The sequence below is a fragment of the Aotus nancymaae genome, unplaced genomic scaffold (assembly GCF_030222135.1).
Source record: "Aotus nancymaae isolate 86718 unplaced genomic scaffold, 86718_ANA_hifiasm-v0.15.2.pri h1tg000059l, whole genome shotgun sequence".
Taxonomy (NCBI): Eukaryota; Metazoa; Chordata; class Mammalia; order Primates; family Aotidae; genus Aotus; species Aotus nancymaae.
In genome coordinates, this window is record NW_026988473.1 from 15,220,164 (window position 1) to 15,236,336 (window position 16,173).

The 16,173-nt window shown below is 47.1% G+C and overlaps 1 protein-coding gene across 18 annotated transcripts in view; it reads right to left on the minus strand.

Moving 5' to 3' along the window:
* Window positions 1–1,607: 1,607 nt before the first annotated feature.
* Window positions 1,608–16,173, minus strand: part of ATG13 (autophagy related 13) — a 67,998-nt gene continuing 53,432 nt past the window's right edge. For 6 of the 18 annotated variants that reach the window (XM_012452488.2, XM_012452490.2, XM_012452489.2 and 3 more), the window contains 9 exons: window positions 15,824–15,917; window positions 12,563–12,661; window positions 11,697–11,807; window positions 11,047–11,183; window positions 8,504–8,618; window positions 7,516–7,593; window positions 7,182–7,298; window positions 6,386–6,514; window positions 1,608–3,852 (listed from right to left, as the gene is read on the minus strand). In XM_012452488.2, coding sequence (XP_012307911.1) covers window positions 3,775–3,852; window positions 6,386–6,514; window positions 7,182–7,298; window positions 7,516–7,593; window positions 8,504–8,618; window positions 11,047–11,183; window positions 11,697–11,807; window positions 12,563–12,661; window positions 15,824–15,917 — 958 coding nt within the window. In that variant the 3' untranslated portion in view covers window positions 1,608–3,774. The remainder of the gene's footprint in view (window positions 3,853–6,385; window positions 6,515–7,181; window positions 7,299–7,515; window positions 7,594–8,503; window positions 8,619–11,046; window positions 11,184–11,696; window positions 11,808–12,562; window positions 12,662–15,823; window positions 15,918–16,173) is intronic. The other 12 variants (XM_021665810.2, XM_064364975.1, XM_064364974.1 and 9 more) reach the window with 6 other exon arrangements.

Consider the following 16,173-nt stretch of genomic DNA (forward strand, 5'->3'; position numbering starts at 1 on the left):
TCTGAGGTCAGGCCATTTCCATCTGCCACCTACTCACACGGAGGCTGTGACAGATCCAGTTCTCCTACCCTCTCTTGAGCAGGTTTTGCTTCGCTTTAAAGGTCAAGATGGTTATTCTACCGCAATTTTTTTTTAAAGGTTTGTCAGTGGGAGGGTAGGACAGAATTTCACTTCCCACAGTGGTCAAGTTCCAGGTGTTTGCTGCTTGCTTGCTAATGGCAATTAGGAGGCTCTAAGTGGCCCCAGCTGGGCCTGGTTTTCCTCCTCCTTGCTTGCCTGGGTTGGGGGAGCAGGGCCAGAGCTGCGGGATCAGGCAGTGTTAAGATGCTGGTTACAAACATTAGGCCTGAGCCCCAGGAGGCGAGTCCCATTGCAAGATGTGGCCTTCCACCCGGCACTAGGGGCCTCCTCTCTCTCTAGATCTGCTCAGCTAGAGCTGGGCGACTGGAACAGAGAGGCAGTGACCCAGGGAAACAGCAGTGAAGAAACTGTTTACTTGGGATGGGCTCCTGGCAGGGCCTCTGCTGAGTGACTCAAATGCCAATTTACAAGGCCTTAGCAATGCTGGCCTCCAGGGGTGGAGTGCAGGGAGATGCTTTAAAGAGGTAAGACACCATTGCTGGGCATGGGGCAACTGAGCACGTTGTTATTGGTGGTTCCTGGTTGAAGGGGAACACCGGGAACAGCCTTTTCATCACTTCTGACCCAAGTATCGAGCAATTGTCCTGGTTGGCCACATGGTCAGTGTCATCTGGTTTACTAATAAGCAGGAGATCTTGGCTCCAGGAATAGGCTGGATTTAGAATTTTCTAACCAGCCCTTTTTAATCCTGGACCTGGCTTCAGCCTGAAGGTGGGTGGGGCAGCAACCCAGACAGCAGCTGTCGTTTTTGTCCGTTCTTTTGCCTCTAGAACCATCTCTGCCTCTGGGAAGTTGGCTCCACTTTCAGCTCCCTCCCCCAACTATGGGCACAAACTAGGAGGCAGGGCTGGCCCTGGCCAGGTGGAGAGGCTGGCAGCCCCAGCCCCCAGGAGCCGGACAGGACACAACCCCCATAGGGCTCTTCTACTCTTCCTGGCTCAAGGACCGCCCTAGGGCCCTGGCGGAGCGCTGCTCAAATCAAGGCAGCTAACAAACTTGCATGGGCACTTAACTTCCTGCTGCTTCCCTCCTTGGTTGCTCACGCTCCCCGACCCCAATGGCTTGGGGAGCCCTGCACTCCCTGCCCCCGGGACTGTTTTCCTTCTGAACCATTCCTCCAAGATGAGTTCTGTTACATAAGAGGCAATAAAGAGCTGATGACAGTGGCCTACATTTTATGGAGATTTTACTATGGGAGTATTTTAAATGCATTATCCAACTGAATATTCAAATACAAGCTGCTGACAGGGGAACAGGGAAAGTGAAATTCTAAGAAGTTTCCTGACCCAGGAAACCCCAGGATGCACAGCCCCTAAGTGGCCACACCCCACTCTAAACAGGCTTGTGGGACACAGGTCTTTCCGTGCTTCACAATGCGCCACTCTCCCCTTTCCCAGACCTGCACTGGGGTGGTGGGGGAAGGAGGAGTTACAAGGTCTTTAGACAGCTTGCAGGACAGGAGGCTGTAAAGTACAGAAAAAAATTTATTGGAAATCTCTTGAATACATTTTGAAGTGTAGCTCAGTATTTCCAAACAAAGTAAGTTGGAGAGGTTGGAGGAGGAGGAGGGACTCTGCCACCTGGAGACAGACAGCTGGTCCCAGCCTGTCCCGGGGGTGCTGCAGGAGTCAGCCTAGGGCTTATAGGTTTTATGGTAGGACTGAGGGGCAAGGGCTGCCCTTAACAGTTGCTTTGGTTCTCCCAGGCTCAGCTCAGTCAGGGCTGCACCTCCCTGGCCTCTTCACGGATGGAGCTCTGGTGAAAGGCTACTGCCACCTGCAGAGGCCAAAGAGAGCTGCCTGGGACATTGGCTAGCAGGCCTTTCCATACAAAGCCTTGGAAAGAGGCCAGTGGATGAAATATGGAGGCATCAATAACTTACCAGGGGCCTTCCCCCTTCTCAGCTGGGGCCGTGGGGATAAACCTGGGCCTGGGTTCAGCAGGCCATGCATGTGCTCTGGCCCAAAGACAGGAGGTCCAGTTGGCTGCTGCCGCTGAGAACAAGTTCTTTGTGGCAGCAGCAGCAGGCAGAGCTCAGGTCTCCTCCAGAGACTGCTCCAATCCTCAGAGGTCAGCCTTGTAGGTGGGAACAGTGTCATGTGCAGTTTACTAACAAGCAGTCGAGAGCCACCTGCTCCATTCAAGCACAGCTGCTGCCAGTGAGAGCCCCAAGTGGGCCAGGAGGAATGGAGTAAGCCTAGATCTCCTTAGCCAGGAGCGAGGCTGGGAGAGGACAGATGGCAGGTGGGTGAGGCTAGGCACTTGACTTATTCAAGTAACAATACCTGAAGGGTTAAGTCAATCATATGCCCAGCTTTGGTTTCTCAACTAGGAGCCAATCCAGCTGGTAAACCCCAGGGCAGCGTATAGACCCTGGGATTAGATGGAGGTGGTAGCTAGCCCCAAGCAAGAGGAGGAAAAGCTCCACAGTCCAGCCCCAAGGACCAGGAACAAGTACCCCAGCAGTCAGGGGACACACATAACATCCCCTAAGCACTACATGTGACCATCACATTTAGACCTCCTGGGCTGCCAGAATGGAGTCAGTCATGCTGCAGAAGCTGTCAGAGATGTAAGGCTCTCACCAGGAATACTCAGCTGTCCAAGGTAAAGCCTGTAGTCAGTTTCAGTGCAGCCATGTTGGGAGCTGACTTTGCTCCCAGTCAGCCCTCTTCTTGGATCTCGCTGTCTGTATGGTGGGAAGGCAGATCCTTGCAGCAGCAGCCCAGATTCTCAAGAACCTCCAGAGGAGGACTCTGTCCCAGGAAGAGTCCTCCACCTTCTCCAAGTGAAAAACAACTCACCTCAAACATATTTTCTTTATAAAATATCTGGTTTCTCTGAAAGTAATAAATATTTACTGTGTTCTATAACCAAGGAGCAGCAACAGGGGGACGAGAGGAAAAGAACCTTTGCTATGACTCCAAGTGACAGAATCCTAGAGATTCAGGGTTCCATTTTTATTTCCCATGTAGCTGAGGACCTGAGCATGGGCAGCCACCAGGGCTGCTCAGACCCTCCCAACCTTCAGGGGTGGGAGTGGCTAGTTTTGGAGTTCTCATCTTGGGCAGACAGGCCTGACATATTGCCAGAAGTACAGGCATGGGGGCAGAGAGGGAGGAAGAGGGGAATAAGATAGCAGGAAGTAAAGGGGACAATAAAGAGCCAAGGGACTCCTTCCTTCTCCTCTTGGCACTGTCTCCTTCCTCTTTCTGCCTCGACACCAATCTCTTGGCCACCAGCTGAAATGTCAAATAGTGGATGGTGACAGCAGACAGGGAAGGGGCCAGCTGCAAGGCAGGCCCAGGCAGGAGGCACAGGATGCCACCCTTGGGAAGCAGTTGGCGATGGGTGGGGCACACAGATGGCCCTGCTGAGGGCTCTTTTGTATGAAGGGTCTTCCCATCTCCAAGGCCAGAGCGTGAGTCTTCTCCAACTGGGCACTGGGCTTGACTGCCGCCATGGAGGCTCCAGGAGTCCACAAGTAGGGAGTTCTGGGTCCCCATGGGAGAAGCCACCCTCCCTTCCACCTGGCTTGGAGCAGGATGAGGTGTGGGAGCAGCTGATGCATGGGAGGCTGCCTGTCCCCTGGGGCCACAAAAAGGGGGGTGCTGCTGGGACTCGAGGATACTTTTACTGCAGGGTTTCCACAAAGGCATCAAACTCGCGGACATTCTTCTCATGCACAGCCAGCTTCTCTGGTAATGAGTCCTGTACCAGGAAGAGAGGAAAGAGTTGCTTATTCAGGCAGGGCCTTGAAGAGGCAGCCAGCCCAGTCCCTGAGAGGGGAGGAAGCGAACAAGACAAAGCTCAGCCGAGCCTCACTGGGCCGAGCAAGCAGGAGAACACAGGGCAGCTGCGAAAGGAACGGGATGGGAAGAGGTATGTCCATCAGGGCTCTGTAGGGCCTGCAGGGTTAACAGAACAGCCTTGGGAGTCCAAGTAGGCCACACACTTAACGAGAGAGAAAAGGACTACAAGAGCAAGATGACCCAGAAATTAAACACGAAATATCCCTGGCACAGATCAGACCGACACTAGAATAAAACAAGTGTACAGCTCTACAAATTAAGTAGAGTTTACAAAAGATTTCTTCACATCCTTTGCTGGGCATCAGGACCCCCTGGGGGAACGTGAACCAGGTAGCCCTGAAATACTCCCAGAATTCTGACACAGCAGGTCTGTGGTAAGGCCTAGGAATCTGTATCTTTACACTAGCTGAGTAGAGGGTGACTTAGAGGCGGCTGAGAGAGAATGGTAAAGAGAGAAGCAAAGGAAAACAGAACTGTGAGAAGTTTAACTGTCTAGAGTATCAACTATTAATAAAAATGTGCCTCCACTGATGACTCAATGAGAAGCTGCATCTGCAGAGTTTCACTGGCACAATTTCCTGACAGTGTGGGGTTAAGCACGACCACAAGGGAGTCTGGAAAGTCTCTTGCCTCAGAGCTTATAATGTGGCCTGGCCACACCAGTAGCTGAGAGTGGTTTGGGTGCAGCTTCCTGAAGGGAGAGGGAGGCCTCAGAATTGGCTTGCAATGGCTGTGGTATCAGTTGAGAGAACTGGAGCCATAACTTCCTTCCAAGTGCATGTCACGATAGGCAGGAGAGTTGAGTGGTTAAAAGGCTAAATTCAGGAGCCAGCTCCCCTAGGATCAAACAAAGCTTTGTTTTACCTGGGTCTGTGTGACCATAAAAGCAAGCTAATCATTGTTGGTTTTTCTCATCTGTAAACTGGGATAAGAAAATCTACCTCTTAGGGCTGTTGTCACGTAAAACACTTAGAAAAATGCCTGGCACTCAAAAAGCTTTGTTTTTTTTTTTGAGACAGGGCCTCACCCTGTCACCCAGGCTGTAAGCAGTGGTGCAAACAAGGCTCACTGCAGCATTGACCTCCCCAGCTCAAGCAATCCTCCTGCCTCCACCTCCTGGAGTAGTTGGGACTACAGACGTGTGCCACTATGCCCAGCTAATTTTTTGTATTTTTTATAGAGACAGGGTTTCACCATGTTGCCCAGGCTGGTCTTAAACTCCTGAGTTCAAGTGAAAGCCTCCTAAAGTGCTGAGATTACAGGGACTACAGACACATGCCACCATGCCCCAGCTAATTTTTTTGTATTTTTTGTAGAGACAGAGTTTTACATGTTGCCCAGGCTGGTCTTAAATTCCTGAGTTCAAGTCATGGCTTCCTTGGCCTCCCAAAGTGCTGAGATTACAGGCGTGAGCCACTGTGCCTGGCCCCAAAAGCCTTGGTAATAATTATTACTTTTTTTTTTTTTTTTGAGACAGAGTCTCGCTCTGTCACCCAGGTTAGAGTGCAGTGGTATAATCTTGGCTCACCTGCAACCTCCGCCTCCCAGGTTCAAGTGATTCTCCTGCCTCAGCCTCCTGCGTGGCTGGGATTACAGGCACCTGCCACCACACCCTGCTAATTTTTGTATTTAGAGACGGGGTTTCATCATGTTGGCCAGGCTGGTCTTGAACTCCTGACCTCATGATCTGCCTGCGTTAGCCTTCTAAAGTGCTGGGATTACAGGTGTGAGCCACCACACCTGGCTATTACTGTATTGTTATTACTGAGCATGCTTTTCTCCTTAAAGCGAATCCAAGGCAGCTACCACAGGGTCTTAATATCTATTTAGGAGGTGATCATTCCACCTCAAGAGGAACATCTCCTGGCAGAGGGCACCCAGAGTTTGTGGCTTGTGTGGGGCACTTTTCTGCCCCTCAGAGGCAGGCAGAGGAAATGCCCTAAGCAGAGACCTGGGGTCATCATGGTATCAGGATATCTGGCCAAGAGTGAGAATTGCTAGATGATGGAGTGAGCTGAGGAAAGGGCAAGAACACAGACACTTGGGACTTCACATTCTCCTCTGCCCAGTACCACTGGCATTTGCCTGGCAAGCTAAATAGCTAATGCAAGGGCTGTGAGAGCAACTTGGCCTAGTGGCATTTGCAAGGAGAAGACATTAGGAACAGAACAACAGGAGCATGTAAGTAATGCGGAGAATGTGCAGAGAAAGGAGGAACTGAGCTCAAGCAAATTCCAGATAATGACTGCCGGGCACAATGCAAATCTCAAGTGTGATCAGAACACAATGGTCTCAAAATGTCTCCTTCCTATTACAGGGAAGACAGGAGGTGGTGTGGAGATGCAGAGTAACAGGAAGAAATTTCTAGGCCTGTGGCAAAGAAATAACCACCAAATAAGGATGCACTGCAGTGGAGGAAGAGGTTTCCATACCAAGTCTTCAGCCATGGACTGCGCTCCAATATCTATGGAGAGGCTGCTCAGCTGAGGGGGATTCTGAAACTCACGATAGAAGGTCCCCAGGTCCATCGGAAGAATGTCATCTTTAGAAAAAGCTGGTTTCTTCAAAAACAAGACAGACTCAGTTTAGCTTGCTTTGAACCACTGAAGAGATAGGCTATGAACAAGTCTCTTTCCTTCTAGCAATTATCCAAGGAAAGGTTCTTCAGCCTTATCTTAGGGAGAGGAATCTTTACACTGCTCTCTTCCAGACTGTTCACTTCTCAGCCCCCCACCCCTTTTTTGAGACAGGATCTCACTCTGTGCAGTGGCAAGATCTCGGCTCACTGCAACCTCTGCAGCCTGGGTTCAAGCGATTCTCCTGCCTCAGCCTCCTGAGTAGCTGGGATTACAGGCACCTGCCACCACACCTGGCTAATCAGACTGTTCACTTCTAATGCTGGTGATAATATTCCTTACTGGATGGGTTTACGTCCCCTTCCTTCAAACGCCTTGCCTAGGCACGAATAGGACCTAAGAGAGTGTCAGTGGAAAATCTCCATTTAAGAGTTGAATTTCATTATGAATTTTAACCAAGGGCATGACACAAAATGCCTTGTTGCTTATGGGCCTCCAAAATGGCTCCCCAGACCAGGCTCCAGCTGTCCAGCCCCTCTGACTATACCAGTACATCAAATCCCTATGAAGGAAATCTGGGTCAAGTACAGTAGTTGCTTCTAGGTCTAGCTCCCTGGCACAGTAAAGGTCAAGGAAGGTGATGGCAACTTACAAAATCTATCATAACGAAGTCATCATGGGTATTGCCACTGCTGCCCCCACTGGAGCCATCTGAGTGCAGGCTGCCCTGGAGAGGAGATTCAGTGTCTGGGGAATCTGGAGGATTCACCTGTTTCATAATAAGGCAGGGTTAGGGCTGATGCTGTGATGCAGATTCAAGTTACTGTAAACAATCTGAAAATTCTGGGAAGAACTTAATGCTGGCTACAAATCCATAAGCCGAGGGGCCATGGTTTATAGTCTGTGGAGGATTAGTGACTCTGGCCCAGGAAGGACAATGACAACTACACCATCTACTGGGATCTGGTAGTCAATGGTGAGCTCACCATAGGATCAGTATCCTCCAGCTCCAAATTCTTGGGAGCAAACATGGCGAAGGGTATATCCAAACTCGTCAGGGTCACCTGAAGAGACACAGGAGAAAATCGCTCATGCCTGCCCCTCCTGCAGCGTTCATGCTTCCTTCCAGGCTGCCAGAAGCCTAAAGGTCCAGCAAGTTTGCACACCTAGGCTGACCATGCTGCCCCTCAGGCTCCTGCCATGTTAGAGACTCCCCAAGCTCCCTCACCTCCCTGTCCCCCATCACATACACCCACAGCATAAACAAGGGCTGGTGTAATCCCCACACTTTGGGAGGCCGAGGCGGGCAGATCACGAGGTCAGGAGTTCAAGACCAGCCTGGCCAACATGGCGAAACCCCATCTCTACTAGCAATACAAAAAATTAGCCAGGCGTGGTGGCACATGCCTGTAATCCCAGCTACTCGAGAGGATGAGGCAGGAGAATTGCTTGATCCCGGGAGGCGGAGGCTGCAGTGAGCCGAGATTGTGCCATTGCACTCCAGCCTGGGCAACAAGAGCAAGACTCTGTCTCAAACAAACCCAAAAAACCAAAAAAAAAAAAAAAAGGCTGAAGTCCTGAGGACCCTGGGAATTCAGTTTTGGAAGCCTGATCCACAGTAATGCAGTAATAATGTGCTTCACTGGCCCTGCTGAGGAGGAACCTCCTAGTTCAGTTCAAACAAGGCTAAGCCAATGACAGAGTGTAGTGTTTTTGTACTAAATGGTATCTAGGTCTACTCTCCCTTTCTTGTACGAGGCTTTAAAAGGTCACAGAACAATAGTTCTTGACTTATTATAGAGGGGTGGCACAGGTTATTAATCCTCTTCACAGAGAAATTTACACACAGATACAATTTTGCATGCCAGTTCAGTAGTTTCACATATAATAGTACCTCAGGTGAAGAATGCTACCTGTGGGGCCTTACTCTAAGAATTCAGACATTCTCACAGGTGGCAGTGGCAGAAAAATCACCTGGTTAATGGGTTTGTTGACAAAAGCCCCCACTTTTCGGACAAAGATGGTCTCCAAGACATTGTGTGGGGAGGCCCGTCCCTCGCTGCTGTTTGATACGGTTTCAGTATCCTCACTGGAGAAGAAAGGTTAAGTTAGTACTCATTCTCAAACCATAGCAGGACGACTTAGTACCCTATAAATCCTCCATCTGGTGGGGCTATGGCCTAGGACAGGAGTTGGCCCCCACTGGCCCATCCAATGGGAGATGGCATTATGTGGTCTGGCTGATGCCACTATCTCCCTGCCTTTTAAGTTGACTGCAGAGGGCTGTACTTCCTGGAACTACTAAAAGTTATACATATGTGAATGACGCTCAGTGTTATAATTGTACAAAACTTACTTAAAATACAGTCGAAAAGACCAACGATGTATATCAGCTACCATGCATATAGCAGTCATAGATACAGGCAAGCAACTCTCATAAACAACTGTAGTTTTAATATTTATGTATTACATAGCCAGACCCCAAATTTTTAGCTTTTCTTCTTCTTTAGTTCCAAATTTGATTCCTTAGTCAGCCAGAGCTCTCTTCACCCTTGACAAACTGCCTGGGCTAAGGTTCTCTGGGCTCCCTGCCATGTTTCCTCCCCTCTCCTTGCCCCCAATCATCCCTCCCTTAACAAAGATCTTTGAATGACATTTAATTTGGCTGCTCCCACTCCCTCCTCCCTCAGCTCTTCAGACTGATACTGAGTCCTGCACAGGGGGCTCTAAGCAGCAAAAGTGGGGACCCACGGTTGTGGCTGCCAAACCAGCAGTCACAGTCCTGCAAGCAGCAAGGGTTAGGAAAAGTCCTCTGGCCAAAAACAGGGATTCAAGGTGGGCAGGAGGGTTGTGCAGTCAAGTGGCCCCTGGACTCCAGCCAGCAGGGGGGACCCATACTGCGCAAAGGCTTTTGAGATCTTATGACCTCTTATGACCGGTATTTAAGAACTCCCACATAGGGGCCTCTGTCTTTAGCTACTCCTGGACATATCTCAAGAGTTAAGGCTCAAAAAACTAGAGTGTAAAATGCCTTTGATCATCTAACAGAGGGAGAAAGGGAGAGGATGGAAGTTTGAGAAGCTAAGAATGACATAAATTATTTTTCCTGATGGATGCCACACACACAAAAAAAAGCCTTTCTAAATGACTTCCCTCCCACTTTACCATTTTACCGTGGGAATGAAAATAAATAAATAAATAAGGAATTTCTACCATGAGAAAGTTCATTTAGAATGTGAGGGGGCAAAGTAATCTCATTATCTCTAAGGCCTTCAAAATCAAGGGAGGGTAGGGCAGGTCAAAACAGTCCATGGCTCCCCAGGGAGAGTGAGAGCATCGTGGAAAGAAGGGCTGGTATTCTGGAGTCAGAGAATCTGCTCGCCCTCCTGCCCTGTGAGCTAAGTGAGCTCAGGCCAATCACTTAACCCTTCTGAAAAAGCAGGCAACAGTGGTGAGTTCTGCAGGGTGGGAATATGAGAACGTTCACTTCCTATCTAATGTTTTCAGGATTTGAGTCTTATAGAATGTATCACTTCAGTAATCAGAAAAGACAAAGGCTTATATATATATTTTTTTTAATGAGGAAAACAGTTCTTCCAAAGGCTGTCCACCAGGCTCTAACACAGCAGAAAAAGATCAATCCCAACTACAACACAGACACATTGTGGTCCAGACTTCAGGGCTGTGGTCAACACCCTGTTCTGGTCCTCGGGAAACACTAAGGAATGATTCCAAGAACATAAATCTTGGAGTAAGAGAAAAACATCTGACAACCCCTTTACTGGATAAGGGTAACAAGAATCGAGCTCCTGCTGTTTCCTGTTAGTAGTGAAGCTCCAGGCCAGCTTCCTTACCTCCCAGCAGATGTATCAGATTCTTATCAGGGAACTTCAAGGAGTCCACATGGTTTTTCTCTTTCTTTTTTTAAAAATATTTTTGAGGCCGGGTGTGGTGGTTCATGCCTGTAATCCCAGCACTTTGGGAGGCCAAGGTGGGTGGATCATTTGAGGTCAGGAGTTTGAGACCAGCCTGGCCAACATGGTGAAACCCCGTCTGTACTAAAAATATAAAAATTAGCCAGGCACGGTGGTGGGCGCCTGTAGTCCCAGCTACTCAGGAGGCTGAGGCAGGAGAATTGCTTGAACCTGGGAGGTGGAGGTTACGGTGAACCGAGTCTGCACCACTGCACTCCAGCCTGGGCAACACAGTGAGACTGTCTCAAAAGAAAAAAAAAAAAAAGGGAAAAAAAATTTTTTTTTGAGAGATAGTCTCACTACATTGGCCTAGTTAATCTCAAAATCCTGGCCTCAAGCAATCCTCCCACCTTGGCCTCCCAAAGTGCTGGGATTATAGGTGTGAACCACCACTCCCAGTCAGGAGTCCATGCTTTGGGCACAAATACCATGCCCCAGCCAATGCTGAAAGCTACTCTTTACTGATACCAAATAAGCACATGTGTCAGGGAGCCGAGGTCCCTGGCCAGCCTTAGCAGAGACAGAGCCAAAATGTGAACTCACCTACTGGAGGGTGTGGCAGCACAGTGGGTTCCGTCAGAAGGGGTGCAGGTTGCCAGTCTCTCCTGGTCAGCCTGGGCACCATGGACAGGCTGGTTGGGAGCAAGGGGTACCCCACCTTCCTTCCCAGGAACCATCAGCTTTGGGGGCAAATGGAAAGAGACAGTGAATCATGGCATGCCAGGCTGGTTGGGAGCAAGGGGTACCCCACCTTCCTTCCCAGGAACCATCAGCTTTGGGGGCAAATGGAAAGAGACAGTGAATCATGGCATGCCAGGCAGGAGGGGAACCTCACATTCTAGCATGATAGTATCTGCTTTCAAGTTTTCCATCACCAATGCTGCCACCAAGTGGGCAGTAATCCCTGGACCTTTATCCTCTCTGAAACTCAGTTAAGGGAGGGAAGACATGCATGGTAATGACTACAGAGGAAAAAGGAAAGAGAGGGAGAAAAATCCTTGAAAAGTCTTCTTTCCTTTCTGAAGTCTAAGAGGCTCCTTCCTCTCAGAGAGTTACTTTAGGTCTCTGAAGTTACAAAAGTTTTGCTTCAGAATATAGCACTTAGAACACATCAGCCTTGAGACAGCCCTTAATTGCCTCTGGGTAGGGGAGGCAGCACTGGAAACCTATGGTCCTCCCATCTTTAAAGATACCTGGTGAGGGTGTGTAGCATTTAAGCCAGCAGCAAACACTACTGGATAAGCCAGGTCAGCTGATCCAACGCCCAGGGCAGCAGGCTGATAGGAAAGGCGAGAGCTTGAGAGCTAAGCAAGAGAAAAACAAAGAGGGGAAGAGGAAAGGCAAGGAAAAAATAGGCAATCCCAGAGCATGACAAACAGGAAGACTCAGTAGAGGTAAGGAATGGCTCCCGCCCACATGCCCACATTGCAGGGAGCCTGACGTGATAGGGGTTAGGGACAGACTAGGCCATTCAGTTATCAGAGAAGAAAACACAGACTTGTTTGTACTGGAATAGGGATTACAAGCTGTGGAGCCTCCCAAAGGCCTGAAATAAGTTTCTTGCTCCCTGTTTTCCCAGGGGCTGAGCTAACTGTTTCAGTGCTAAGCCCAGCAGATGTGTGGAGCAAAAGCCTGGACAGAACTTTCAGCCAAAGTCATCAGGTTCTCCAAAGTCGTTCTATTTTCTCCTTTGTCCTGAGGTACTTTTGAAACAGAAAGCCATCTTCTCTAATCACACCCTCCATCACCCCTGGAGATGGGAATTTGCTATTTATATTGAAAAAAGAAAGAATACTGGTCTTGAGTTGTTTATTTAAAAATCTGATATAAATAACTCCATGCATTTTTCACATCAATAGTAGGAGGAGGGGCAGATGAAAATTCCCTATTTTGGGCTGCTGGGCTGTGGCTGTGTCCTATTAAAATCTATTACCAAGCCTCAAAATAATCCCACAGAACACTCAGGACATTTAAATAACTATACCCTGTAATTTATTTACAATTTTAAAATAAAAGGATGCCATCTGATTATATCCCCTTCTTCCCATTATGGACTCACTTGATGGGAAAAGGCCAGTCCTGCCATGGGGACCCTCAGGGTATCCGTCACCACAGGAGTAGGGGTCTGAAAATGTGCCTTTGTGACAGTAAACACACACTGTGCACAGACACACACGGAGACAGGAGAAACAAGAAAAAAGAAAAGGGGCTTGAGAAAGAAGTGAAAAAACTCTCGAAGGAGCAGTAGCAAGAAAGGCTGGAACCAACACTAGAGTCAGGAGTGAAGCAGGCGAGGGCGTGGGGCTGTCTTTCTAAAGGGACAACTTGGAAGGTCCTAGAGTGATGTTTACTTCAGGGCATTTCATGCATGCCTGTCTCCCTGATGAGCAGCTAGAAAACAAAGCTAAGGTGAGCTGGCTAAAACTTGACAAAACAGAGAAACCTGAGCCAAGCATTAATCTGTCTCTGCTCAAAAAAGAGAGGAAGTCAGATAGCAGCTTCTAACAGAAGGGCCTGACTGCAGATGCAAGGTGTGCTGAAGATAGATAAGGATGCAGGGCCTGTAATGTTCAACTGAAAGCCTTTTTCAGGAAACCGGAATCTGCAGGACAGTTTCAAACAGCTGACATTTGTTGGCTGGAACTTTAAGAAGCTCAGATGCACGCTTTTCTACGTCATTCCAGGGAAGACAGTGGGTGTGCAGGGGTGTGTGTGTGCGTTCTTACAGTCCCTGCTGGCGTAGGTGAACTTGACAGAGTAAAAGCTGGGGCAAGTTGAAAACTCTTACGATTTCAAAGCTACTTAAGGGCATAATGATTATGGTCATGATGATTACTTTGGGTCCTGCTGTTCCATTTTAGACCTGACCAGTTAGCTAATTAACGCTTAGAACTGGCAGCAGGACCTCAGGCCACAGTATGTTCATTTCTAGACTTAATTCTGTGCCCAAATGGCACAATGATCCTCATACTGTTGGCAAAACCAACAACATCACATTGACATATATTTACTGGACTTCAGCAAAAGCTCCAATAGAAGTTGCTGAGTTGAGTAATTATGCAATTCACTAAGAAAAATACTACTTCAACATTAACAGGAATGAGGAGAAATGACAGCAAATGATTGTCTCTCTACCACTGAGAGAAACTAGGTTCAAAATGGACTATTTTTGTACCAAACTGTACCAGCCTTGATCAGAGGTCCCCAAGGAGTAATGACAGGGCTCACTTATGGAGTGCAGACTACTGATAAGAACTTGGTGTGATCTAGTTTTAAACTGTGCTAAGACACATTAGGAGACAGTTACCATGAAAAAGATAGCCTCTAGTCACACAGGCATGCCAACTTTGATGCAAACATCAGGTGCAGAAACTACTAAATGTACATATACTGTTAGGTTCAACTTCTCATTGTATCTGGGAAACAGACAGACTTATCGGTAAGGCCCAGTCTCACCATCCCTCATATCTTACAAGTCAGAACTTTATTATTTATGAATCTATTACTTGTAAAACAGAACTGCTTACTGAAATTTAAATTTGACATCTCTTTTAGAACAGCTGGGATGAGCATATAAAAATAAAAAAATAATAAAAAAATAAAAACTCAACATATCTACAACTTAATTACCTAAAAAAAAACCCCTGCTTCCATTAATGTGCACTAAGAAGAAAGCAGGTCTTTGTATCTTTGTCTGTTTTTTTTTGTCAGTGCTTCTCTGTGTCAGTAAGTATACAAGAAACTCCCCTGATGAGATCAATGCTAACATGAAAGCAGCAAGGGAATGACAATTCTCAAACCCCCAAACTAAACTTTCGGCAACATTAGAAAAGAATCTCTTTCACCCTAAACAAGCTAGGACAACAGAAACAATAGTGATCCTTGGATTTTACATCATCATTCACAGACATTAACTCCTGCTTTTGAAACACATTACCACTGTGAGTTTATTTCATTCTTTTTTTTTTTAAGACAGGATCTCGCTCTGTCACTCAGACTGGAGTGCAGTGGTGTGATCTTGGGTCACTACAGCTTTGACCTCCCAGGCTCAGGCGATCCTCCCAGATCAGCCTCCTAAGTAGCTGCAACTACAGGTTTGTACCAACACACCCAGACAATTTTTGTATTTTTGGTAGAGACAGCCTGGGCAACATGGCAAAAACCCATCTCTACAGAAAATTCAAAAAATTAGCTGGGCATGGTGGCATACACTTGTAGTCCCAGATACTCAGGAGGTTGAGGTGGGAGGATTACCTGAGCCTGGGAGGTCTAGGCTGCATTAAGCCATGACAGCACCACTACACTTCACCCTGAGTAACAGAGTGAGAACGGCTTTAAAAAAAAAAAAAAAAAAAAAAATATATATATATATATATATATATATATATATAGAAAAATTGAAAAAAACAAACAAAAAAAACACAGAAAATAAAAACACATCAACAGCTAATGAATTCATCTGGTCCCCCAAATAAGAAGTTGAAATGGGAGAATCTGGGGCTGATTTAAAGGAAGATAGAACTGAGGTTAGGTCTAGAAGAAACTATCTAATGTGAAAGTCAAAGAGGAAGGCAATAATGAAGACGATGCAGCCAGAAGGGGAATCTGGAGGCAAGGAGGCTGGGAATGTGTGACTTGAGGTGGAAGGCAAGAAATGTGCTCCTGCAATTCAGCCAGCTGCAAAAATGACTGAAATGAAAGCAGCCTTGGCACCACACACATTACACAACAAGACCACAGGGGTGCTCTCTCTGGGGAAGCTGACGACAGTGTTTGGAGCCTGTGTTTTATGAAACTGGGTTTGTCACTGAAGACTGACTGAAGTGGAAAAGTTAATAGTTAAAAATGTCTGGCTAGAGAATACACACAGGCAGAAATCTGTGTCAAGTATAAAGAAAAACTATACTACTGGTTTCTCCCTGGCATTTTATGCTAAATAACTTTTGGCTCTTTGGGGCCCCTTTCATTATTATAAATGGAATTTACTACTCAATAGAGAAGTAGCTATGAAGTTAACAAGCATAGGTTAAAGTAAATCTCTGGTGTCAGAATGCATCTGGAATTCTGTGACTTGATGTTCTAGGGAATTTTAAGATGTCACCAGGAAGGCAAAAGCTTAATGTAACCCTGAAGGTTATGAATAATTACAGACTAGAAATATTATCTTCTGGATAAGAAGGTTGTCTCTTACCCCTCAAAGTAATCCATTTAACGATTACCACCACTACCAAAAGGGATTGTAGCCAAATGTGGACACCATTTCATAAAGCCTATATATATACCAAACAACCACCACCACCCCAGACCTGCATCCCCCTACCTGTGATGGAGGGGAGGTGGAAAAAGAGGTGGTACACACTTCTTGAGAGTCTTCTACAGATGGACATGTTACTCCAGTGTCCTCACCAGCAGTTCTAAAGTGAAAAAAAAGAAATAATGAATTTTATGGTGGTGGAAGTCAATTTCAGAAAGGCTACAAAAGGTGATTAGATAAGGATGGGAGCTATGCTAAGAACTGTTTCACACAGTTCATACTGGCAAGAGAGGCACGTGGAGTCTTCAATAATTTCAGACATTCCAGAGAGTAGCATTCAGAGGTTTGACATGTTTTGTTCTTGTTTTTTATTTTTTATTTTTTTTTATTTTTTATTTATTTTTTTTTTTTTTTGA